Below are 27,943 nucleotides of genomic sequence, written 5' to 3'. Positions count from 1 at the left end.
TATCGTTTTCGCCTGATTGTTTTTTGAGAAATATATATACACACACATAAACGTATGTATGTATGTATGTATGTATGTATGTATGTATGTATGTATGTATGTATGTATGTGTGTGTGTATGTATGTATGTATGTATATGTATGTGTGTGTATGTATGTATGTATGTATGTATGTATGTATGTATGTATGTATGTATGTATGTATGTTTGCATATGTATGTATGTATGTATGTATGTATGTATGTATGTATGTATGTATGTATGTGTGTGTATGTATGTATGTATGTATGTATGTATGTATGTATGTATGTATGTATGTATGTGGATGTGTGTATGTATGTATGTATGTATGTATGTATGTATGTATGTATGTATGTGGATGTGTGTGTGTGTGTGTGTTGTTGTTGTTGTTGTTCTCTCACTTACTGACCTGGTGATGCTTGGTTAACAGGCGAAAGCTAGTCAGAACGTTTGGAGATCACATTGTGATTGTACTCAGTGAATATCACCAAGTGATAATCCACAATACAAATTAAATCTCTCGAATGAAAAGATTCAAAAGAGTTAACGTTATAAATGCCTATGTATATTTCAATGGCGATTGATATAGCAAAGTTTCGGTCTTTTAGAAGCCGAAAACGAAAGTATGCTTGCAAACACGACGATATGAAAGGGAAGTTTCGGTTTCAGATACACTAAATGTTTATTAGTGTATGTTTTATAAATGAATATAAACGTATGGATTAACGGCAGGATGTCAACTGTGTATATGTTACACCCAATCTGTGAAATTGCCCAATTCATGAAATAGGCAGGTAACTTTGCCCAGTTCATGAAATAGTCAATCATGTTGCCCAGGTTATGAAGTGGGTATGGTAAGATATGCCCAGTACATGAAATGAGCATCTTTTATAGGACACACACAAAAAAGAATAAGAATCAAACAACTTTATTATCAATGCCATGTATTTACAAACTCATCACTTCACAATTCTTATTTTATAATAATTCAGTGTAGCCTGTGTTTTAATAGCGTTCGATAATCAAAACCTCAGTTCAAAACTCTTGCCACAAAAATTTAATTTCGCTCCTTTTAGATCATAATCTATACTCTCCTTTGCATAAGGTAGACCATTTCATGAACTGGGCAAAGTTACATTGCACATTTCATGAATTGGGCAGTTTCATGAATTGGGTGTAACGTATACATATACCAATCACTTACATAGTTAGCAACTTGACTACATCGTTTATACACGTTGTCCCATATTGTGATGTACCCTGCCATGGAAACACGTCTTGGAGTAGATGAGAGAGAAACATGATTTATGCATGGAAAATGATAGGTCTTCATTTTGTCATATTCTGCTGTTCTGAAGTAATCACCACCCAATGTATGGTCCGCATCCGAAGTTTAGATGTATGAGCCTGGCTGGAATGAGTACTTTAGCTATAATGACACGATTCTATAGTATTCACAGTTCTCATACCTGTTGGTCACAAGGCAAATCTCGGGGGAGTGACAACTTGGACTCAGAGCAAGGTAGAGACTAGATCGACCATATGTAAACCAAAAGAGATCCCCTTGGGTTAGTTTCTAAATATATGGCTGACTTTAGGTCTAACAGAATTATGCCAATAATAGTGTACCTTTTTGAGAAACATTTTTTTATGGTTAGCAAGCTTTAACAAAATTTCTTAACTCGAAAAACAAAATTAAGTAGCAATTTGATTAGTATGTAATCAGTTATTCATCAAACCATAGCCCCTACGTGTAAACATATGAACTAAGCTCAAATGCACCTCCTGTGTACATACATATTGGAATGGTTTGATAGTTTTGTGATTATTCCAATGTCTAAGCTTGTATGATATTTGCACAGTCTACTTTGATGATTACGAGTTCAATCATTTTACTTGTTTTTATGGGTACAGGGGCGTGTAATATTTCATAGATTGTTGTTTTCCAGGTCTACAGACTAAATATAATAACCTTTTGATTATATATTCCCATCTGTAAGGGGAAGAGACAAGGGGGGGGGGGGGTACAAGTATACTCACCAGTAAGCTGTCGTGAACTTTTCGCGATCCATGGTTCCGTGTTCAGTGATAGGGATGTGCTTCTGAATTTAAAATGTAGCGGTAATCTGACGTCATTAGTCAACGCCTCTTTCTCGGCCAATCAGCAGTGAACATTATACGGCTATGTCATTTGACCTGCCTTTGACATACAGAGGACTTTATACAGCGCCCGCTCATTGTAAAAGGTCTATTTTTATCGTTACAAAAACATTTTTTGCCCCAGTGATAGTGTATAAGTTTACTTGGCACCTATTCTTCATGCAGGTATGTTTTTGTTGCAAATGTGCATGTTTTCTTCAAATTTGAAAGGTTAACGAAAAAAGATGACCACCCTTTTAATATTTCTTCATAGTATAGAGATTGATACATTTGTAGCAGCAAGATTCGTACGATATTTTCCTAAGAAAACGGCATTCTAAGCAATAAGAAAACGCCAATCTATGAAATATTACACGCCCCTGTGTTTATGGGCTGTGTAAGTAGATGCTCGGACCACTACATAGAAAATCACACTGGTCTAAGGTAATGACTACTGTAGATTTTCTCTGGCTGCCAGCTCTACAAAACACCCTGAATGACTCATTAAACTACATCAACAAGCTTTACACACTCACTATTGGCTAAATACTTCAAAACTATTTAATTATGCAAATACTTCATTAAAAAAACGAGATGCATCAACAAGCATGGGCTGTATTGTGTTTGGTTATCACCAACATTTGTATTAAATTATACGAACTTCCAAGCTTGCATTCTGAAGATATTGCTTAAATACCAAAATTATTATCATGCAAATTCATTATTAATATTCATATGTTATTTACCAAAACCTAACCGGTTCAATACAAACTTGCCAAAGGTTTTTGAGATATTGATGAGACAGATAGACAAGATAAATAGCAGCTAAGATAAATCATGGTGACTTGGTTTCCTACATTAAGGACTAATAAAATATGCAGAGAAGTAAAATGTAGAAAGTATAGACCCGATTAATACAACAGAAATCCCAAACCATAAAACAAAACGTCGCCTGGTTCGACAAAAATCTCATTAACATTGCCACATGTTATCGTCTGACACAACGAGAACTGAACTACAATTGATACATTTTAGTCAATTGACTGTCTCAAAAATATCAAAGAACGTGCCAGACCTTAGGTTTACCAGGCAGGGACATATGAATTTGGCGTTGATCTCCTAAGATAATGGTAGCTCACGCAAAGAAAGTATAACAATATCGGTAAAGATGTTTGTCACGCCAGACAATTGACGAAACTCTGTTGGTAAGATTTTTCTCTAGCCAGACGATAGAATGTAGCTTTGTTAATGAGATTTTTGTTGCGCCAGACGATGTTTTGTATCAGGGTTTATGATTTCCGTTGTATTTACAAAAGATATAAACTACAAAACACCATAATGCACAGTTAAGAGACAACACAAAAGTTAGACAAAGGTGTGCCTTTAGAAACTGATACAAATTGAAGCTGTTATAACTGGCAGAGATACAGGTCATAAATTAGTGATGAATGTAACTGAAAACAAAACAAAATAATGTAATGAACATTATTTATACAATTCATCTATTTTGGTTTAGGATTCTGATCGTGCTTTTTGGGACACCATATCTGTGCATAATATACACAAAACAAAGCTATAGTCAGATGTAAGCTTTTAGACTCTCTCACAGCCCTCGGAGCTTCGCTTTACTAAAATTAAAGCTAAACGAATTATTTTGTATGTACCGATGCCACTAGACTCTCTCACAGTCCTCGAAGCTTCGCATAAATAGCTAAACCTTGGGTTGTTTTGTATGTATCTACTGCATAGTTGTACTCATATACTAGTATCCCAGTATCCCCATGCAGTATCCCTAGCCCTGTACTGTGCGCCCTCGTCGATCACATAGAGCTAACATTTTGTTGATGTGTTAGGCGAAGCTCCGAGCTCGGTACATACAAAATAATTCATTTAGCGTCAATTTTAGTAAAGCGAAGCTCCGAGGACTATGAGGGAGTCTAGTAAGCTGTATGCCTTCGGTAAGGACAACACACACTATTACGCAGTTAGAATGCAAAATTTTGCGCCACCATTCATGGCATACGGTAACCCTTAATTAGTAATTTTCAATAATTATGCAAATAAATTATTAAAATTCAAAACTATATCAATATACCTTTAGAGGACACACGCTCTTGATTGTCACGATCCATGTATGTACAAAATTACACGAGTTCCAGACTTGTTGGATGTTGTGTAATTACAAATAATAATGAACTAAGCAAAATAGCCTCATTAAAGTTAAAAACTACATCAACAAGGCTTAGCTTAATCATATCTGTTATGTTTGTTATAATCTATGTGCATACATTATTTGAAGTTTGAAGCTTGTATGCTTTATATACCAACAATTATGTACGAGTGATTATAACATGTAAGGTACATCAACAAGGTGCATTAAATATGCATATTACTCAGTAAAGTTAAGAGCTACAACAACAACAACAACAACAACAACAACAACAACAACAACAACACACACGTGTAAACTCACTAGCAAAATATTAGATCCCCATGGGAGCTGAAAATAAAACAAAGTGAGAGTACGGTTAAAGATGTATTGCGAATGTATTTTAAGATTTATACACAAGTATTCAATTTCGTTAAAGATAACTCTTAAATAGCAATTATTGTTTCAACCAACTAAACCACATACACATTTAGAATGGTTTTAATGACATTAACAATTATAACATTTACAGCAAAACGCCCAGGTATTTCTGAAGTAATACTAAAAGTGATTTATACGATGGGATCAAAATAGTACTTGGAATGTTTTTTGTCATTCGCCCCAGTTTTCAAGAGTTGTAATGTTAGGCCTGTTAATGATTATATAGAAAGGATACTAATAAACTTAGGGATCGGTCATTTTCTCCAGCCTGGGGGGTGGGTGGTGGATTCTTAAATCGGGCCGACAAAAAGTCACTGACCCCCCCCCCCCATCTGTAAAACCAAAAGCAGGCTGTATACTTTGATAGCATCTTGATTTTAAGAGGTAGAGGGGAAGAGCTTGAGACTTGGATGTGTATACCTCGTGTGTGTGGGGGGGGGGGGGTGTCCTAGCCCCCCCCCCCCCTAGTAGCTGTGGAGGATTTTTTACTCTGAAAAGTCAATTTTGAGTCTATTTAGACCCTTTCAGACAGTAATAATTTCCAAGCTTTACAAGACAGCACCAACATCTAAAAAAGCAACTACATAGGGTTGAAATACTTTTGAAATATACTTTGATAGCATCTTGACAGTAAGAGGGGAAGAGCTTGAGACTGGGATATGTCCACCTCATGTGGGGGGGGGGGGGTCCGAGGGGGTCTCCCTCTTGAAGCCCTGGGGGATTTTCACTCTTAAAGCCAATATTTAGGCTATTCAGACCCCAATCCATGCTTTACAAGACAGCACCATCAAGTATCAGAAACTATTCTTTATAACTTACATAGGGTTGAAATATGTTCTTAAAAAGTTAAATGGGATCATTATATGCCTGTAGTAAAGGTCAGCACATCTAATGGTAGTATCATTGGTAGGGGAGATTTGGAGTTTAAGGGCAATTTTAGACTATCTTCCTTGGTAAACATTTCACATCTTTAAAAGACAATATCATCTCAAATTAGAATAGGGTGAAAACATTTTTAAAAGTTTAATATCATTATGACAGTAAAAAGGTTGTTGGTGCATCTGATTGTTGGTTGAATGTATGAGTGACATCTGGGGGTGAGGGAGTCCTTGAAGTTTTCCCCCTAGCAGATCTGCAGTTTTTTGCTTATATTAAGGCAATGGTTAGGTTATTCATAGCCTTTGAGGTAATATTTCCAAGCTTCAGTTTTAAATGAGTTTCCCATGTCACATAAAAATGGACCCGTAACATTGGTACAGTGGCATTAATATTGCATGTATAGTAAAGTCACCGGTATGTTAGAGAACTTTAGGTGGTCATACCTAGTGTGTAATAGAAACTGGAATCTGATGAGATGTGGTGATTTGTAGTGTCAATAACATGTAGTGTCCAAAATAGAAAGTGTACTAATCCCTCTGACAAGTTCATAGTGACGAGTAGAACAATTTAGATTAACTTCTTTTATAAACTATCTATGAAGATTACCATTACGAAACCTTCAAGTTTACTTTTACCCCAAAGTGCACAAGCATTGATTGTGAAACAGCCAAAAGTGCACAAGCATTGATTGTGAAACAGCCAAGTTTCTGTAACTAGTGTGGTAGCTAGGTAATACATCAATGCATTTAGATGTATATGTATAGTTATGTTTGAACTAATAAGTAATATTAAAGAATTCATGTAAGAAACAGGGAGAAGAACAAATATTTACATGTACTACATTTCAGACAAGGCTATATGCCATTGTAGAAAAGGATTTTTCTAATCCATCACAATCCAAAACACAATACCCCCCCCCCCCATCCACAATTTTCAAAACAGCATGACACCCCCCCCCACTGCCAATTTCAAAAACAGGGTGACCCCCCCCTACAAATCCACTGCCCCCCCCCCCCCCCGGCTGAAGAAACTGACCGGTCTCTTAGTAGACAACAGTAGAACCATGTATTAAATTCTTTATAGTTAATAACTTTACTTTTATCCCACAAAAATGGGCGGCAACACTCATAGACCTCTTGCTATATTTCTTTCCATATATACATCCTGTTCTATTGACTCTGGTCGACTCGCACCAGTGTTGAAATATACAGGCACATATTATGTTGCAAAACGTCAAGTCAAATGTTTTTACGACCGGAAACTTCCAATAAAGTTCTGTAATACATTGCACGTACACGACTTATAGAACATGTTTATGGGAGGGCAAAGACTTGTTTGTGGTGAAGACTAAAAATAAGTCTTAGTATATTTGCGATAAATTTTCAAAAGGATAAAATACAACCACATGAGATTTAGACTATATAGCAGATGAAATATTTATGTCAGCGATATCTCAGAAGATCTCCAAATATAACTCAGCTGAGAGATTTCCGGTATTTAAGATATTTAAGAGCTGGAGTTTGTGGTGTTTCAATTTGGAAACTGCACGATTAAGGTGATGAATAGTTTTAATACCTGGCGAGGAATGTGTTTATGTGACGTACCCAATCGATATTAGGACTTGTGGAATTTCTAGTTTCTTTTTATCTCATGCTATGGGTAAAGAAAATATAAAGGAGGTAATGCAATGGCAATGTCTCTGTGTCTGTCAAGCATGTCGAGCCGGATTGAAATAAAACTTGAAATTGGCAGGAGCTGACTATCCCTTCTCACTCTTTTTGAATATGTCTGTCTGTCTGTCTGTCTGTCTGTCTGTCTGTCTGTCTGTTAACACAATATCTCAAAAGACTATACTGCATCAATTTTAACTAAATTATATATAATATACATATATTACGTATGGAAATGGGAAGAACTGATTGGGTTTTGGTCAACACCCAATGAATACTAATGTAGTATTTGCATAATTAATAAGCTTTGGTAATTAGGCTATCGCTATATCTTAAGAAGGGAACCTTCAAATTGAACACATTTTGGTGCATACATCGATGATAACAAGGCCGGGGAATTCTATAAATCTTGTTGATAGATCTTTTACTTTTTAGTGAATCATTTACATAATTAATAATCTTCAGTAATTAAGCTATATCATACGACTGCAAGCTTCAAAGTACATGTGATTTGGTACACATTGACGAACTCAGCATATATGCACACTAAAGGTTGTTAATAAAACGTGTACTTTTTAATAGTCTTTTGCATAGTTAATAATTTTCAGTAATTAGGCAATATCTTAAGAATCTAAGCTTCAAATTTCATATACATGCCATTTGAAACATACATTCACGATGGCAAAACGTAAGTGTCTCATAAAGCTTGTTGACGTAGCTTTCGAATATACTGAATCATTCGCATTACATGGACATGACATAAAATTTGATACATACAGCGATGATAAGAAAGCATGTGTTGTCCGATAATGTTTGGTAATTAGGCAATATCTTAATAATGCATCCTTCAAATTTCTTACAAGTTGATACATACATTGACAATGACAACGCACATGTTCTATACAACCTAAACAATGCATACTTCAAATTTCGTACAATTTGGTATATGTACATTGATAATAACAAAGAAATTACAGAAACAACAATGCTTACAGAAGGCATTCACTTTACACCTGGATTCAAACTGCTATACCTAATTTCCATATTGATCATTTACAATATGTTTCAAAACAATAAAATCGTTCGCCAGGAATTAAAAATGTGATGTGTATTAACTACCTCAAGATGTTCCTTGATCGTTGATGGAATGTGAGCAATAGCATATAGACAGATGTGTGTATTATTTAAAAGCAGCTGCACCAACTCGGGTCACGCAGCAAACCTCTCCCTCAAAAACGAAATACCACTGTGCGACAGAAGTAATACAATGACAGCTTGGTTGTTAGAGACGTAATCACATGTTGTATTCATATTTCCCCATACCTGTAGAAGTAAAAAGAAGACATGTTGACCGGAGGCTTATATTACTAGATTATGAAGGAATGAGGGGGGGGGGGGTGGTGGTGGTACATTTATAGTTAATATATTGTTTTCGGCGATAAGGGTGTTGTGTTGAACGAAGCATCATAGGAATGTTAGACAGATAAAGTGGTAACCTTGTGTTCTACAATAAATCGACACACGCGCATTTCAACAATTTAAAAATTGATTAATTTGATTATTGAAAATGAATTGAAATATTGGATTAATCCTTTCGGTGATATATTGAATAGTTCAATGTGTTTGATAATTAATAATTATGTAGAGTTTTCAATAGGGAACAAGTGTTATAAGTGCAAGACCGATCGGTTGGCTATATTCTCTAATCACGATAACATGAATTATTAACAGCACACAGCTACAGTTTCAGTATGCATGTTGTTACATGTATATTGAATTTGGTTACGTCCTGTGTACATTACCTCATTGGTTTCTGAAATTTCAATTGTTTCAGGGGCCGTGACTGTTTCAAAGTGCACGACAGTAAGAACTGCAGTGATCCTTGACAGAATGGTGGCGAACACCGGTTAACTACTTTGTGTAATTTTTGCTAGCTTGTTAGTCCCCGCGGACGAAGTCCGGAACGGGGACTTATGGATTGGGTTCCGTCTGTCCGTGCGTGCGTCCGTGCGTGCGTCCGTCCGTCCGCAGCTGTTTCTTGGAGATGCCTGTACAGATTTTTTTCAAACTTGGTACAGGGGCAACATACTATGGCATACATATGCACCTAAATTTGTTTTATGATACGATCCAATATGGCCGCCTAGCAACCATTTTGTTTGCGAATTTTCCCTGTCTAGAGCCATAACTCAGACATGCTTTAACAGATCTCATTCAAAGTTGGTATTAGGACAGTGTTCTATGACATACATGTGCATATTCATTGTTGTCATGATACGATCCAATATGGCCGCCTAGCAGCCATTTTGTTCTTGAATTTTCATGTCCAAAGCCATAACTCAGACATGCTTGAACAGATCTCATTCAGAGTTGATATTAGGACAGTGTTCTATGACATACATGTGCATATCCATTTTCATTGTGATACGATCCAATATGGCTGCCTGGTAGCCATTTTGTTTGCGAATTTTCATGTCCAAAGCCATAACTCAGACATGCTTGAACAGATCTCATTCAAAGTTGGTATTAGGACAGTGTTCTATGACATACATGTGTATATCCATTTTCGTCGTGATACGATCCAATATGGCTGCCTGCCAGCCATTTTGTTTGTGAATTTTCCATGTCCAAAGCCATAACTCAGACATACTTAAACAGATCTCATTCAAAGTTGGTATTAGGACAGTGTTCTATGACATACATGTGCATATCCATTTTCGTCGTGATACGATCCAATATGGCTGCCTGGCAGCCATTTTGTTTGTGAATTTTCCATGTCCAAAGCCATAACTCAGACTCCATTTTCATCGTGATATGATCCCCCATACCCAACCAATCCTTTATTGTTGGAGGCATATTCCATGTCCAACAAGCACACACAACATATCTAAGTCTGTTTGTTTTAGGTTCACAAATGTTGTTGCGTGATCAGAGTAGTGATAATTCCTTAAAACCCAATTATAGCGGGGACTATGTCATTCTCAATGACTTGTCAAGGAATGAAACCCTCGCCTAGTTTAACAAGTTTTCTGCATTATAAGACATTGCCCAACATTACATATATTGTGCTGTTGATTGGTGTATGTAATATGGTCTTACAATTCACTGGCAAGTTACTAACACCATGTATAGCAATGTCTACTGGTTACACATAACATAATGTTAATTGAACCATATACATTACAGCAGAAAATGGAACACCGACTATACCGTACAGTACATTGATGTATGAGGCAACGTCAGTCTGACAACCTTTGTCTAACAACATAGATGTTGACATACACTTAAATGGGGTCTCAAGGGAAAAAAACATTCGGTTTTATTGGGCTATTTGACATGATTGAAGATGGAGGTCAATGTCAAATGTCATGGTTTAAAAATAAAGTTTACCTTTGATAATATGGGTGCATTCACTTGAATGGAGTCTCTGTATATTCCAGTTCATGAGATATGGTAGAAAGACTACAGACAAGTTTTGGCTATTTGATTTTGAAAATGTTAGTCAGGCAAAGGATACAGAATCTCATTTTGCTTACTGTTGATTTATTGAGGGGTTGCAACTTTAATGATGTCTGTCGATATCAAATTTGTGGAGATATGAGACAAATTGTTCATATTTATCACAAATATGGCTCTCACTTTGCCACATTAAACCTTACGCATATGTACTCTATATAGTGTTTGACATTTATGGCAGGTTTGATTGACATTGAGTCATGGGTGTCAGGGACACGCACACCGAGGACGAGCGGGCATGACTATCTGTGCTGTGCTCGTGTGGGGCTAATAAACAGATTGTTATGTACAAGGTTCGCACCATATATGTGCCTAATATAAATCTCAAAGAGACGCTGTTAACTGACCTTTAATCAAATGTTGATTGATATTGTGAATGTTGACTTATCACCTATTGTCCTTCGGCTTCTTTTGTTACTTCTGCCACCAATTTGCATGGACTGACAACCAGTACATTACACCTACGCCTGTGAGAAAGACAATGTATTTAGAATAATCAGGTTGGTCATGAGTCTTCTTTGTTACTGATTTATATGATGATGAATAAGATGAGAGAGAGGGCTTATTGACCACTGCAGGCACATGTTCCATCTAAGAGTAAAAACAATATGAAGGGGCGGGGGGGGGGGGGGGGTTGAATTTGAATGACCATAACAGTTCGTTCAACCATCTGTATATGTGGGTGGGTGGACTTGAAAAGTGTGTTAATTATTATTCATGTAATTTAAGAAATGTAAAATATGTGTCCTGCAAGTAACTGCCTTACAAATAGCCACGTTTAAATTTTAATAAACTAATATTGTTGACACACCATGACATGACTTGAAGGACTAACACATTAACAGTCATGAAGGCCAAAGTGCGACGAATGTTTTAATGCTATATATTAACGAATAGTATCCTGTTACGTGTATAATACATTTATGAGAATATGACGTTACAGTTTACTACTACCCTGTGGTTAGACTGTCGACAGTCGTTCGTGCCTATTTTGCTACGTTTCATCTAAAACTAAAGTCATGGCCTCGCTCTGTAGCACTGAACACTAATGCGTACTGATAGGTACTGCGATTGCCGCTGGCACTCTCTGATCAGTACGCGGTTATACTATTGCTCCGGATCGGAGCGAGGCGACGACTTTAATTTTAAATAAAACGTAGCAAAAAGGCACGAACGACTGTCGACTGTCGACAGTCTATCCTGTGCTAAACAATATACACATAACGACAATGTGTCTAAGTACATGTTTAAACTATGCAAAGCTTAAAAGAAAATGGTAGAGTTTGATTGATATGATCAGTTTGAAACTTTGGAATGTCAGACTTCGGTGTGATCGTGTTGTGCTATCGAATTTAATCAATAATGACTTCCATTCTGCTGTATAATATGACATTTCATATCTTAGCAACATAGGTTATATTTATAACACCAAGCATTCACAGTAATTTTATTATTGTGACATGAGATTATAAGCAGCACAATATATTACACATTAATAAATAAATAAATAAATAAATAAATGACAAGACGTCATACCAAAAATGTAACTAACCTCTGTAACTAACCTTTCACAATGTAGCTGACATCAATAATAGCATGCAGTAAAGCTTAATTAATATGCAAGTTATGTTGATGAAACTATGTGCTGGGTTTTGAATTAGAGAAGAAAAAAAATTTCTGCCGAGATACTGAATGTGTAGGTATCGTCCTGCCATATTGTAAACTTAAAACATCCCTAACTTTGCCTTTCCAAATTGTCTGACACTCTATAATAAGGATATTCACTACATTTAAAGTAAAGTAAACTTATCTCTATGTCTTATCTCATTTATAGCAAAAACAGTTCTATGATCTGTTAGTGTTCACTTGTGATGAGTGCATAAAGACACAGCTCCTTGACCATAATCTATAACTGGGGAATAACTAAAAAGAAATTTATCTCCAGATATGACAAAAATATTAATACGTTAAAATAGAGTGCAAAGTTATATGTTAATTGGTCAGTTGGGTGTCCAAACGTCTAAGTAATACTTCTTTTAAGATAGATCTCACAGAGTATCATATGAAGGTTTTATTTTAGATAGCTGATAATGTCCAGTCCACACTGGTATGAATACCATTACTATCGAAAGAGAATTGAAGTAATGGTGATTGATGATGATGATGATGATGATGATGATGATGATGATGATGATGATGATGATGATGATGATGATCGTGGTGGTGGTGGTGGTGGTGGTGGTGGTCAAAAGTGACAGAACTAGTAGAAAATAAATCCCGTGTGTTTTGTTCGAAGGCTTACAAATTAGCTTTCATGTGGTATTACCTTATCATATATATTGTATAATCTCCACAACTCTACGGTTAACAGTAGTCCAATACTTAAATTCACCAAAATCTTGGTCACAGAGGTTTGAGAAACTATGATTTAATATTACCCTTGAAAATTGAATACACTTTGATGATGTGCAACAACATATCAAACACGCCTACTGTAACAGTGCCATCAATCTCATTAAAATCGGATGTGGTGAAAGCGGCTAGATGCCTTTATTTACCTCAATTTCCATCGTGTTGTGGCGTTTGTTTTGTTCCGAGTGATCGCCGCCTTCCCACAGCGATCATTCGGGACACAACAAACGACACAAAATGATGGACTTATAGAGGTAAATAAAGACATCTAGCCGCTTTTACCACGTCCGATTTTAACCAGATTGCAGTGCCATGCGAGTGGTGTATATAGTAGATAAATAGCCGATCTTCGTAAGACTTGACTTGTAAATATATCGGGAGCCAAAGAAATTGAGTTTGGAGTGGTGTGATATGGTTGAACATCTTAGGCGAACAGGGGAATTGTTGGTTCGTTTTAATTGTCTAATGAGCTGTACAAGTGTTGGTGGTTCGTGTAACAAAGAACTGCTGCAGTACTCCAACTCTACAGGACAAATTGTTCGTGATAGGTGTTCTGTGACAAATATTGACGAGTATGTCTAGTATGTCCGATGTTCATTTATATGCCCCGACAGAATATAATTTCTGGACAGGTGTCGATGATGAGTAGATTGAACTCGTGGTCGTAATGTCACATCAATGATTTGGACACCTTCAGCTAGCTGATAATAGACACAATGAGACTTGGAATTTGTAGTTGCAATTTGTATTGTAACTGTTTAGTTTCAATAACACATTTCTTATGTTGGGATACTATAGTGATCTGTAGTTGATGTGAAAGCAAATGTTGGTACATCTTCATGATCGTGAAGGGGTGTTTGGCCAGAGGTGTTGTGTAAGGGCAGGGCCACTGGTACTTGTGGTCCATCAATTTGAAAATAAAGCATGACGATTCTAAATAGAATTCTGGAGTAATTAAAATTGAATATTAAACTTACAGTTAAACGGTTGATATCAATACATTCCATAGTTTTCATTTAATCTGCACTGTGGACAGTGTAGGATGTTAGGCCGAGGGCAGATGACGTCATGGTATTTTCTGTAAAATGACAAAAATACACTAAATTAAGGTAATAGATTAACATCATATATAGTAATCTTGAGATTGAAATTACATTTATTCTAGGACTCGTACGAGCTACCAGCACATCGACTGAGATTACATTTATTCTAGGACTCGTACGAGCTACCAGCACATCGACTTGTTTATGACAAAAACTAACAATACCGTTTCCTGACTAATGAAACTTGCATTTTTTGTTTATTTCGTGGATTGATATATCACAACAAGGGTTACATCATATTTTTATTTGTACATACATTTGATGAAGAAAAAAAAGTCTTTTATTTCTTGCAGCAAGCATTGCCTTTACAGGAAATTGCCAGAACATAAGTATGAAGGAATGCATATGGCACTTCGTATCTCTTGAGAGCATTTTTATGCAAACGATTGTGAACTATATCATGGACTAGGCGCCCATAGTATAAGCGTGGCATAAGGTATTAGCTAGATCCAGTATTGTCACGGTCAATGCAATATAACCAATTTGAGGTTATTTCCTTGATAAGAATGAAACCCCAATTATCCGAAATCTTAATCATTAACTTTATATTTTGGATAACCTTGCATATGGATTTTTTACTACCTAAATTGTTTAAAATAATTAAAATGTGAACGACAGAGGGCAAATAGTAAATATATCCATTTCCGACACCTTTGCGATGCTTTCTTCTAATTCGCTGTTTTTGTAGTGTATATAAATCGGTTAAAATGTATGAACGTAATATATAAAATTAGATTTTATCGTTAAAAACTAATGCCGATAACACATCCATATACATTGTTTATCACAATCTAATCGTATCAGTTTCTGACATACCCATATGAAAAGTGTGGACAAAATTGAATGGTAATTGGCATACTAGTCATCCACATGCGTGTACCGTGCATATAAACACACGTACAGGAGGCTAGTGGGACAGTGGTATACTCACATGCTCTTGTAGGGAGGAAAGGGTAGACTAATACAATGAAAATATACTGTTGAATACATCATGTGAATGTATTTAATTTGGGAATCGATGGTAAAGATAATCTATATAACTATATAAATATATATTTGCAAAAAACATCCTTTTTGATATTACGTATTGCATTAATGTATATATACATATATGGCACGTGTAAGAAATAACAACAATGAAGTGGCATGGATGTACTTCCGCTATTAATGTCCAATGTAGCTAAAGGGTCACAATGTGACACGGACATTGTCTGAAAATCTATTCATTTCCTGGTTTAATCTAATAGTGCTGGACGTATAAAACCAACTCCAAGTACAGACCGAAACCGTACCAAAACCTGCATGTGATCAATTGCCAAACTGCGTAAAGGGTGGGGGAGTACCATTGGTATGCGTATGTTGTCGTGGGTATACGTAACCGAGGTAAGCAAACTGTACGTGAGTCAATCACTTCCACGGTGGTGTTTCGAAGATTGAAATAGAATGAATCCAAACCTCCCCTGGAGAACCTAGAATGGTTAGCAAGAAGGTAACGGACAAACCGGTCGGACAGATCTCATATACTAAGCCGAGAAAAGGCTGAAGACATACGTAAAACATCATATCACTTTATATGGGTTATCATTTATGATAAGAGTTTGGATTCAGATGGATGCAAACAGAATAGCAACCATGTCCTTCTAGACGGAAGTTCGTTGACTTATGTCAATAAAGTGGTAGGCCTACATTTGCATGAATGTAGACACCAATAGTGCAGCAATGTATTTGACCTTTTCATTAGTCCCCGCCGGACGAAGTCCGGGACGGGGACTTATGGATTGGGTTCCGTTTGTCCGTGCGTCCGTCCGTGCGTCCGTCCGTCCAGAGCCGTTTCTTGGAGATGCCTGTACAGATTTTTTTCAAACTTGGTAATGGGGCAACATACAATGACATACATATGCACGTCAATTTGTTTCATGATACGATCCAATATGGCCGCCTAGCAGCCATTTTTGTTTGCAAATTTTCCCTGTCTAAAGCCATAACTCAGACATGCTTGAACAGATCTCATTCAAAGTTTGTACTAGGACAGTGTTCTATGACATACATGTGCATATTCATTGTTGTCATAATACGTTCCAATATGGTTGCCTAGCAGCCATTTTGTTTGCAAATTTTCCATGTCCAAAGCCATAACTCAGACATGTTTGAACAGATCTCACTCAAAGTTGGTATTAGGACAGTACTAGTGTTCTATGACATACATGTGCATATTCATTGTTGTCATGATACGATCAAATATGGCCGCCTGGCAGCCATTTTGTTTGCAAATTTTCTATGTCCAAAGCCATATCTCAGACATGCTTGAACAGATCTCATTCAAAGTTGGTATTAGGACAATGTTCTATGACATACATGTGCATATCCATTTTTGTCGTGATACAATCCGATATGGCTACCTGGCAGCCATTTTGTTGGCGCAGTTTTCATGTCCAAAGCCATAACTCAGACATGCTTGAACAGGTCCCCCCCCCCCCGATACCTGACATATTCACATTGCTTAATGGTTTATTCCATCACGTCATCTTGAAGAGTAGGCATGTCCCATGTCCAATGAGGAGACACAACATGAGTAGGCATGTTCCATGTCCAACGACCAGACACAACATATCTAAGTCTGTTTGATTTAGGTTCACAAGTGTTGTTGCGTGATCAGAGTAGTGATATCAAGAAAATGACAACATAAACTGCCAATTCCTTAAAACCCAATCATAGCGGGCAGTATGTCATTCTCAATGCCTTGTTAACATATCCTTTACATTGGTCCTGGCTCACCCTGGACCACCACTATAGTGGTCCGAGGTCCCGGTAAAGGTCGAGCACATATAGTGGTGTCTTTGTAGCAGGGTTGGCCTCGGTGTTAAATCGCTCTCGCCAAAAAAAAAACGTTCGATTGAATTGTGACCGGGAGGGAACAGCATTCCAATGATGTAACCCTGTCCGAATAATAGGACACGGTATTGAAAATGCAACCACGTCCACCACACACACATACACACTCATGACCTGACACGATCATTTGTCATGAATTTGTAATTACCCTGTTTGAGTTCAGACATGACGCTATTTATACATGTCACCAAACAACTAGTTAGAGAAATGAATATTTTTTATTGCAATAGCATAGCATCGCAGGTTTGAGCTACTTGGATTTTGACCGTGGGGGTCAATGGGGTGTGTAATATTTCATAGATTGTTGTTTTCCTGGTCTACAGAATATAACAACATTTTGACTTTATATTCCTATATGTAAGAATCTATGAAATATTACACGCCCCTATGGTGGAGGTGAGCATCTGTCTCTCTTGGCTCTGGCGTTGGAGTGAGGCCATGAGGCCGAACTCAGGGCTTAGATAAATAAACTCTATGTTCCATTTACACCACATACATCGTCTCATATGGAGTTTATCATCTTACTACAAAACTTGCTGATCTGCAAGTTTTGATACATTGCTACATCAAACTGTGATAAAATCAGGAATAACATCAATGCTGTTTTCCAAGTTAAAGCTGGAATTCAAAGCTAAACAGATAGTGGATGCATTATTTCAGTCCCGAAATTTGTATCTTCGTGGGTCAAATACACATGTGACCATGGAAAGCAACATATTGTTTCGCAGTTAATTTTTTGCTTTGACATTGCAGACGGAAGTAAACCTATAGACTTTGCCTATTGTGAACATTCGTACCTTTTGAATTCTAGATTTCCGGGTTGCAAGCAGTAAAAAATGGATTGTGGCAGTGGTTACAATTACAATTACAACATTTATGCAAATTACAAATATTAAAAGTTGGGCAGGAATGATGTGGAACGTTTTTACTTAGTGCCATTTTCGATATATTTTTGCTTAATAGATTAAAGTTTAGATTCGGTAGGGGAAAACTAGCCAAGGTCGACAGTCTAGGGGAAAACTAGCCAGGGTCGACAGTGTAGGGGAAAACTAGCCAGGGTCGACAGTCTCGGGGAAAACTAGCCAGGGTTCAGTTAGGGGAAAACTAGCCAGGGTCGATACTTGAAAGCACACGAAGCTGCAATATACGCAAAACGAAAACTCGGAAATGGCACGATATATATATATATATATATATATATATATATATATATATATATATATATATATATATATATATATATATATATATATATATATATATATATATATATATATATATATATATATATATATATACATTCCTATAAGTGTCTCACGGGAGCGAGTAGCACTCGATGCAATATTAGAAGCATAGCATTATAGACTTAATTCAAAAGAAAAAGAATATTATATATAAGCGTATAGGAATGGATGAATGGAGAGATAGATAGATAGATGGATGGATGGATAGATAGATAGATAGATAGATAGATAGATAGATAGATAGATAGATAGATAGATAGATAGATAGATAGATAGATAGATAGATAGATAGATAGATAGATAGATAGATAGATAGATAGATAGATATATAGATAGATAGATAGATAGATAGATAGATAGATAGATAGATAGATAGATAGACAGATAGATAGACAGATATATAGATAGATAGATAGATAGATAGATAGATAGATAGATAGATAGATAGATAGATAGATAGATAGATATATAGATAGATAGATAGATAGACAGATATATAGATAGATAGATAGATAGATAGATAGATAGATAGATATATAGATAGATAGATAGATAGATAGACAGACAGACAGATAGATAGATAGATAGACAGACAGACGGACGGACGGACGGACGGACGGACGGACGGACGGACGGACGGACGGACGGACGGACGGACGGACGGACGGACGGACGGACGGACGGACGGACGGACAGACAGACAGACAGACAGACAGACAGACAGACAGACAGACAGACAGACAGACAGACAGACAGACAGATAGATAGATAGATAGATAGATAGATAGATAGATAAGTAGATAGATAGATAGATAGATAGATAGATAGATAGATAGATAGATAGATAGATAGATAGATAGATAGATAGATAGATAGATAGATAGATAGACAGATAGGTAGATAGTATTTAAGGCAAATCCAAACATAATATTCCCATGGCTATCACCTTCGAAGAAAGGTTTGAGAACTGTACATTTTGCCACAAATTTTGTAAATGTACAAGGTATACGACTGCTCCTGAGGTTGGATATGATTCAAATCATGAGCAAATCATCTCCCACCCTTCAGCCCATCAGACGAATGTTCCTACCTTCACACGTTGAGTCATTTCTGGTGTAAATTGTTCTGTACATTCATTGCGTATCACAGACTCAGCCGATGAGATGACATATGACTCAAAATGCAGGAGTAGAGACCTAATAGCCGTGTGTATATAGCACACTATTACGTAGATCTTTGAAAATCACAGAAGACTTATACTGTGCAGTACCTCAATAACTATCTGTAGCATGCTATATTATTATTCTTTATTTCAGGCCAGCGACCCATACAAATAAAACAAACAGAAAGAGAAAACACTAAAATGTAACACCGAAGTGAAAAACCCCATAAATTATAAATTACAAATAAAGCTATAGCTATAAATAAACTGCGCATATATATATATATTTACCAATATACTAGTCGAAGTGCAAAATTTAACCTTCTACTCGACCAATTGTAACTTTTTAAAAAGGGATGTCGTTTCATTTCGTATAAACGAACATGCTGATTTTAACAGTCTGAATCTCAATATACATGTACACAGCCGGCCTAATACGATCCGATGACCGAGTGCTCAACATAATGAATATATTCGCTTTTTATTATAGTTGAGCACTGCATGATATATAACGCGCATGTCCAGTGAACTGGTAACCTTGTAACCTTAGGTTACAGATTGACGCACGCACGGTACTATTACTCAATAGTCGTCGAACACGTGGCCTGCTATATCACATGTTCGCGTCGTCGGGATATATAACGAGAATTTGTACCAATATGTTGTGGGAAACTTATTCAAAAACAACGTTAACGTGAAATCCGTTATTGTTGCTGGAAAATGACTAAATGATCGGAACAGCTACTACATCGCTCTCGATGATTAGGTCTGACCTAATACGTTTACATTATATACATGAACAAAGGATCTAATGGTGTCCCCCTATATTGCGCTGTTGTGTTCGATATTACACGATTTCAAAGGTAATGGTAAATCAATTTTAGAGTAGGTGGGGTAGGTAGATTTTTTATTTTATTATTAATATATATATATATATATATATATATATATATATATATATATATATATATATATATATATATTTCATATGCGAGTGTCTAGCTTGAGAGTAGTCATGTTTTCCAAATGATCTTTGTGTTATTGGTTTCTTCTCATCATACAACCATTACATATTGGAGGAACAGTTTTATATTGTCTTTTAAAGATGATGTCAGTTACCACTATTTCTCGCGAGATTTCACAATTTTCGCGATTTTATTATTTTTTCTTGAATACTTTTTAAAAAAGTTTAGGATCGGCACTTAAAAACTAGGTAGGGTTGGGTAACCAAACAATTTTTTAGGCCTTTATAAGATTTGTACTATTGGTACTGACCTCCATCTTCAATGTATAATGGGAGTTGCTTCAGTTACTTTCAAACGATTTGTACGTAGAGCATTCAAGTATTTCTTCACATTGGTACAGGTTAAGTCAGTCACTCGTGTCCATCTTCATCACCATTTACATGTAAACCAATAATGTGGGAGATAGGTTTTCTAAACAGACACACCCCTAAATTATAATCACATTTGAAAATACTATGTCATTGATTTAACACCAGTATGTGTCTACACCTGTATCTATATCAAAGACATTTGCAGTTAGCCTGATACTGTCTTGTATGCCAATTGTATCTTACTCTAAAGTTAAAATCGATTTGGCTTATTGTAGAACATTATTTCAAAAACGTGCAAATTAGTGTTTGGGGTTCCGAGTCTTTAGACGTTGTACACATATGCTTCAATATGGGCAATGAATGAAGAACAAGTAGTGTTAATGGCTTTGAAGATTTCTTTCGCAAAGCAAACATTACAAACTTTAATTGAGAAAGTACGAAAATACGACGAATGTTAGAATGTTAAAGTATACATATATAATACATTTACACACATCAATATTTAATAGGTTTATTTTTTTCCCTGGTAATACTTCAAGGGTTCTGGCATGCATGACATTGTCAAGTAATGACTCATTTGGTCAAGCTACCCACGACCACTATAACTTTCCTTTTCAACGTCGACAATGTCTTTCATCATCAGGATCTGTACACCCCTGACGTCTTTTTACAATTTTCTCTTTCTTTCATTAAGGTTGTGATTTTTAATACGGTCACAGCCTACATTATATCTTCACAAAAGGGCGCCCCCACGATCGATACAACCTAAGAACGTATGCCTGAAAGTGTGTGGCCTAGTCTGACAGAAAACGAAAGAATCGATTTACTTTGTCTTGGCTTCACTTTAATTCATTCATTGTCATACAATGTAAAATGTTTTCAAAGTGACGTGCACTTAGACCTAGTACTTTGCGGGCAGTGGTATGGTCAGTGTATGTCTATTCAAGCCTGTGCGCAAGTTGCAAGCTATTTTCCCATGAAAACAAATTATGTAAATTCGGATTCGTTCATCTATTATCATATTGGTGGTAGAGTGAATTTGGTAAAGTTTGTTAGCAAAGTCAAGTCAAACATGTAAAACAACACATTTCAACAAATATTAAGTTGTAGCTAAATTGAAGTTATGTATAAAAAGATTTTTGAAACCACCGGCGGAAGCCCCAGTCCAACACTGCTAATGCACTCACCCGGCACAAACGATATTATTAGCTATTATTCCCCCCAAATTTCTTCGTTCAGCTGAGGAAAATACGAGTGACCCAAGGGAGCCTTGTCGATACGAGTCGCTAGACGATTAGTGACAAAGTTAACCCTTAGGTCACGAGTGTTTTCTGACTGAATGAAGTACAACATTGGGGAATAATACAATTATGTCTCCTCATTCATAATTTATGAAAAATCGGGAAAAATAATGGCGACTTGGAACGTTTTGACTCGAGCCGGACGTAGAGACACGAATTTTCGTGATGTACAACGACCAGCGTATATAACCCATATTTTTTGTTTGACAATAATTTAGCTTGATTATGGTATAAATTACACTATATGTGCAATGTACATTTATCTAGTAAATGAAATACAGACATGGAGTCGATTGAGTTTGTCGACGTGGTTATATAATTAAAATGAGTGATTTTTATCGAGAGGAGATTTTATGAATCATGGTCATAAACAAATGAAAATTGGGACAATCTACTGTGAAAAACGATTGTTGTGTTCTAACGTGAAAAGAATGTCAATAAATAACCAGATGAAACTGAATATTGCCTTCTGTAAGGAATTATTTTTTTCTATATCCGTTGTTATCATCAATATTATATCCATATATATCAATATACATGTACCACATTAAGATATAGCATTATAACAAAAACATTCATGAAAATACCTCAATCAATTGAAACTACATCATCAAGCAATGTCGGACGTATATGCTTTGTTATCATCGATGCATGTACTAAATTACTTAAAATTTGAAATTTGTCGATTGAAGAATTATTTTTATCGACCAGACAATCCACAATATGTTCATTGAAATTTGTTAAAATACCAATTATTAGACATTCTACATGTCAATTAGTGATCTATTTTATCTATAAGTAGTATAGTAATTAGTGGAAATGTGATGTATATGGGGCGATGAGTTTTGGGTGCGGACCAGAACATCAATTTGATGGGATATATCACACCATACTATACGTACTACTATACAAATACGTTTACCCACAGGTCACGTGATTCGATATCGTATAGTGAGTACGGTTACGACTCTGATATTGCGAATCAATAAATCATTATATCTATGAAAACAGTTTCAAGAAACAGTTACAGCTATTGCAGCTTTAATTAGGACTAATAAATATACTGTGTGCTTCCGATTACGCTCAATTTTAGATTTTTTATTTTATTTTCTTATATTCTTTTTCTATATTAGAGTGTCTAGTTAGTCCCCGCGGACGAAATCCGGAACGGGGACTTATGGATTGGGTTCCGTCTGTCCGTGCGTCCGTCCGTCCGTCCGTCCGTCCGCAGCTGTTTCTTGGAGATGCCTGGACCGATTTTTTTCAAACTTGGTACAGGGGCAACATACTATGGCATACATATGCACGTCAATTTGTTTTATGATACGATCCAATATGGCCTCCTAGCAACCATTTTGTTTGCGAATTTTCCCTGTCTAGAGCCATAACTCAGACATGCTTTAACAGATCTTATTCAAAGTTGGTATTAGGACAGTGTTCTATGACATACATGTGCATATCCATTTTCATTGTGATACGATCCAATATGGCTGCCTGGTAGCCATTTTGTTTGTGAATTTTCATGTCCAAAGCCATAACTCAGACATGCTTGAACAGATCTCATTCAAAGTTGGTATTAGGACAGTGTTCTATGACATACATGTGTATATCCATTTTCGTCGTGATATGATCCAATATGGCTGCCTGCCAGCCATTTTGTTTGTGAATTTTCCATGTCCAAAGCCATAACTCAGACATGCTTAAACAGATATCATTCAAAGTTGGTATTAGGACAGTGTTCTATGACATACATGTGTATATCCATTTTCGTTGTGATACGATCCAATATGGCTGCCTGGCAGCCATTTTGTTTGCGAATTTTCATGTCCAAAGCCATAACTCAGACATGCTTGAACAGATCTCATTCAAAGTTGGTATTAGGACAGTGTTCTATGACATACATGTGCATATCCATTTTCATCGTGATACGATCCAATATGGCTGCCTGGCAGCCATTTTGTTTGCGAATTTTCATGTCCAAAGCCATAACTCAGACATGCTTGAACAGATCTCATTTAAAGTTGGTATTAGGACAGTGTTCTATGACATACATGTGCATATCCATTTTCGTCGTGATACGATCCAATATGGCTGCCTGGCAGCCATTTTTTTGTGAATTTTCCATGTTCAAAGCCATAACTCAGACTCCATTTTCATCGTGATATGATCCCCCATACCCAACCAATCCTTTATCGTTGGAGGCATATTCCATGTCCAACAAGCACACACAACATATCTAAGTCTGTTTGTTTTAGGTTCACAAATGTTGTTGCGTGATCAGAGTAGTGATAATTCCTTAAAACCCAATTATAGCGGGGACTATGTCATTCTCAATGACTTGTTCAGGTAGTTATGTGTTCCATTGTTTTCCATATGGTCTCTGTGTTATTGGTTTCTTCTCATCAGATGTGCAGCCATTACAGATTGGGAGAACAGTTTTATATTGTCTTTTTATGTCAGTTTCCGCATCCTGGCCATCCACTATTTCTGACGAGACTTCACAATTTTCGCGATTTTATTATTTTTTTTCTCGAATATGTAAAAAAAAAGTTTAGGATCGACGGCAGTGAAACACTAGGTAAGATCGGGTAACTGGAGCCAAACAAGTGTTTTCTTTAGGCCTTACCAAAAATATATTAATTATATATACAAAAGACTTGTTAGATTTTAAAAAAAAATATATCTCCAATAAATATACCAGACAAAATTCTTTAATTATGCAGATGGCTCATTATAATCAAAAGCTTACGGAAAGTGCATTTTCTCATCGTCAGTGTATGTACAGAATTCTACAAAATATGAAGATTGCATTCTTAAGGTTTTACCTAATTACAAAAAATAATTAATTATGCAAATGACTCATTACAAACAAAGGCTAATGAATAAATGCAAAGAACTCATTGACAGACAGACAGACAGACAGACACACAAACAAACAAACACACACACACACAAACAAACAAACAAACAAACAAACAAACACACACACACACACATACACACACACAGAAAAGCATAACATAACTTTCCCGAACGGTAGGTAAAAATGGTCATCACTTTCTTGCAGGAATAGACCGTGATACAATTTACTTCTAACAACTTAAAATTCTTGTAGTACAAACATTCAAATAATTTTCAAGTACTATGAAACTCACAGGCCTTTTGAATTACATTATACTATATTATATATTTAGTATATAGGCTCATAGTGGATATACATTATTCTTAATATGTGTTTACTTTAGAGGTTACAAAAGTTTTAGACATTTGATATACAAGAATTCTTTCGAAAAAGTTACAACTTGTGTTAAGAACTTATCGATTTTGACTTAGGATAGGATTAGCTTTATCAGTGACTAATATATTCTTTATTAGTCAACGTTGACAGTTTAACGTTGTAAGAAATGTTTGAAAAAAACACACCTTTATGTACAAGATGGGCCTGGCAAGATATATTGTGTCACCCACGTGTTTCACTATGCCAGCCTCGCCCATGTATTCAGTATGATGGGGGGGGGGGGGGGTTCCCGAGCATTAATAAGGTCTTAAAGTGTTATACAATCACTAACATAAACTAAAAAGAAAATATTCGTATTGTTGGAAGGTGATTTGTTTTGATAAGAGTTTCTTTTAATTGTCTATTTTGGGGTTGTGACTAGGCTGAATTGTTCATCGCAATCAATTGCTACAAACTTAATAGTTTATAGTTAGCTAGTCCTGCTTGCAGACGGAGTACGTGACTCGATTCTGACAATGCTAGGGACATTGTCAGAATCGAGTCCTGACTTACTCCGTGTGCGAGCAGGTCAAATTGTTAACAGAGTGACGAATATATCTGTCTATAGGTAGTGACCAATCAGTCTATTTGTCCTATTGCACATTACAAGTAACTTTTTTCCGATAAACAAAATTAAACTGGTTGTATTTATTGTCGATTGACCTTGTCATGACAAGCGCGTTTTAACGATATCAAACATATTCAATTTAGAAGTTTGATTTTAGTTTGTTATTAACAGTACTAGTTGTAACAATACTAATTGTTATCAAAATATTGACACCTGGAATAATGCATCAATGTCTTAATAAATTGCAGTATGCTTAATGTATTTTTAGTGTTAGTTATGCTAATTTTCATCTTTAAATTTCACTTTTTACCTCAGACTGATAGTGAATAGTCCAGATCTACAACTAACCAGCTCTTTATCACACGATGATCGATCCATATGTACAGTTATAATAGTTGTGTTGTCGTAGATGTTGGTTTTACAACGAATTACGTCCAGTAAGCTTATTCAGTGTTTAAAAACAAATAAGAGTATAAGGAACATCTATATCAAATCTATGTAAATGTTACAAGACACACAGTTTATCTGACGGTCATCCATTGTCAAGTACATTTTATAAGTCAGGCATGAAAACACTCTTTTGTATGTGTCACCTCTATAGTCATGATAGTGGTCCATAGTTTTCTAGAGGGACTGTGAGTGGTCTGAGGTGTCACTAATTTGCTAACGTGTAAATACATAAAACAATGGAGAAGCAACTTCTCCATGTCTACTAGTATATGGTTGTATGAGCGGTTACTAGTTATTTTATTCCACGTAACGTGGAATCAGTCTGACACATCGGAAATGTTCCGAATTACAATTTACAAATTTGAATTATTACTGGACAGTTGGGTCGAAGGCTTGGGTTATTCTAGATCAATGCACCATGTGTGGGAGAGGGGAATCTTACTTTAAATGTCAACCACAAGTCCGTGGGCTGGTACATCTATTAAATTCACACATGTCAGCAATATATTCAAGCTTTGGGAATGTGGTCGCCCACGGTTGCACATCAAGTCTTTGTTTTATGTCGATCTGTCGATCAATCCGAGAACTACGGATAGTCTAAGTTCTACTCTATTCCGTTCTAGCAGTGTTTACATGTATTCTTAATACACGTGTCTGACATCGATATGATGAGAGCTGATTCCAGTATATGTTAAGGTGCGTAAATCTGTGTACGGGTATAGGTAAGCTTATCTATTGGCAAAATAATTGCTGTTGTCTTTAAGTTTCTATAATATTGTAAAATTTAATTTAATACGATTTTATAACGTACATTACACGTTGCTATAATTATAAAGCAAAGGAGTTTCGATTGCTATGTCGATTATATTATGTTTTATATGTTATACACATATATGTAAATCTGAAGGATTGTGATTCATCACAAGAGACAGGCAATTTATGATGACACATAACGTTGTGATAACATAGGCGAAGGATGTCGACAATCTAAAATGAACGTCGATGGATGAATGTCACACGTAAAAGGCTTGACTCTGTCCAAGTCGAAGTCGTTGTATTAAATGCGGGTAACATTGTATAAGAAAGTATAATTTAATACCCCGTAAGCTTAAGTTTAATATTGGTGATTGGTAAAGTATTGTTACGGTAACTTACATAACCCTGTATTTTGTAATGGTGGAATGATTGATAGATGTGAATTTAGTAAGCGTTCGACTTCAAGTTGATTTAAATGTAACAAGTCATTGAGAATGACATAGTCCCCGCTATGATTGGGTTTTAAGGAATTATCACTACTCTGATCACGCAACAACACTTGTGAACCTAAAACAAACAGACTTAGATATGTTGTGTCTGCTTGTTGGACATGGAACATGCCTACAAC

General features: G+C 36.1%; 1 protein-coding gene and 1 long non-coding RNA gene across 6 annotated transcripts in view; one reads left to right on the top strand and one right to left on the bottom strand.

Moving 5' to 3' along the window:
* The window catches only part of LOC144442355 (serine/threonine-protein kinase TBK1-like), an 89,649-nt gene that overhangs the window by 19,971 nt on the left and 41,735 nt on the right, over positions 1–27,943 (top strand). Inside the window, exon 1 of one of the 4 annotated variants that reach the window (XM_078131696.1) lies at positions 15,556–15,712. The exons of 1 other annotated variant lie outside the window; for it this stretch is intronic. Coding sequence is in view for 1 of the 3 variants with exons in the window: in XM_078131679.1 (XP_077987805.1) it covers positions 20,439–20,490 (52 nt within the window). In the remaining 2 variants the exon portion in view is untranslated. Of the gene's footprint in view, positions 1–15,555; positions 15,713–20,276; positions 20,491–27,151; positions 27,256–27,943 lie in introns of those variants that run through there. 2 more of the 4 variants (XM_078131679.1, XM_078131702.1) reach the window with 2 other exon arrangements.
* The window catches only part of LOC144442391 (uncharacterized), a 40,328-nt gene continuing 20,513 nt past the window's right edge, over positions 8,129–27,943 (bottom strand). Inside the window, exons 3-6 of one of the 2 annotated variants that reach the window (XR_013481635.1) lie at positions 20,903–21,079; positions 14,204–14,304; positions 11,162–11,281; positions 8,129–8,621 (exon numbers count right to left, since the gene is read on the bottom strand). This is a non-coding gene — a long non-coding RNA (uncharacterized LOC144442391). The remainder of the gene's footprint in view (positions 8,622–11,161; positions 11,282–14,203; positions 14,305–20,902; positions 21,080–27,943) is intronic. The other variant, XR_013481634.1, reaches the window with a different exon arrangement.

Source organism: Glandiceps talaboti, chromosome 1 (assembly GCF_964340395.1).
Source record: "Glandiceps talaboti chromosome 1, keGlaTala1.1, whole genome shotgun sequence".
Lineage (NCBI taxonomy): Eukaryota > Metazoa > Hemichordata > Enteropneusta > Spengelidae > Glandiceps > Glandiceps talaboti.
The sequence above is the reverse complement of the archived record's forward strand: the minus strand, read 5'-3'. Positions and strand labels throughout refer to the sequence as shown.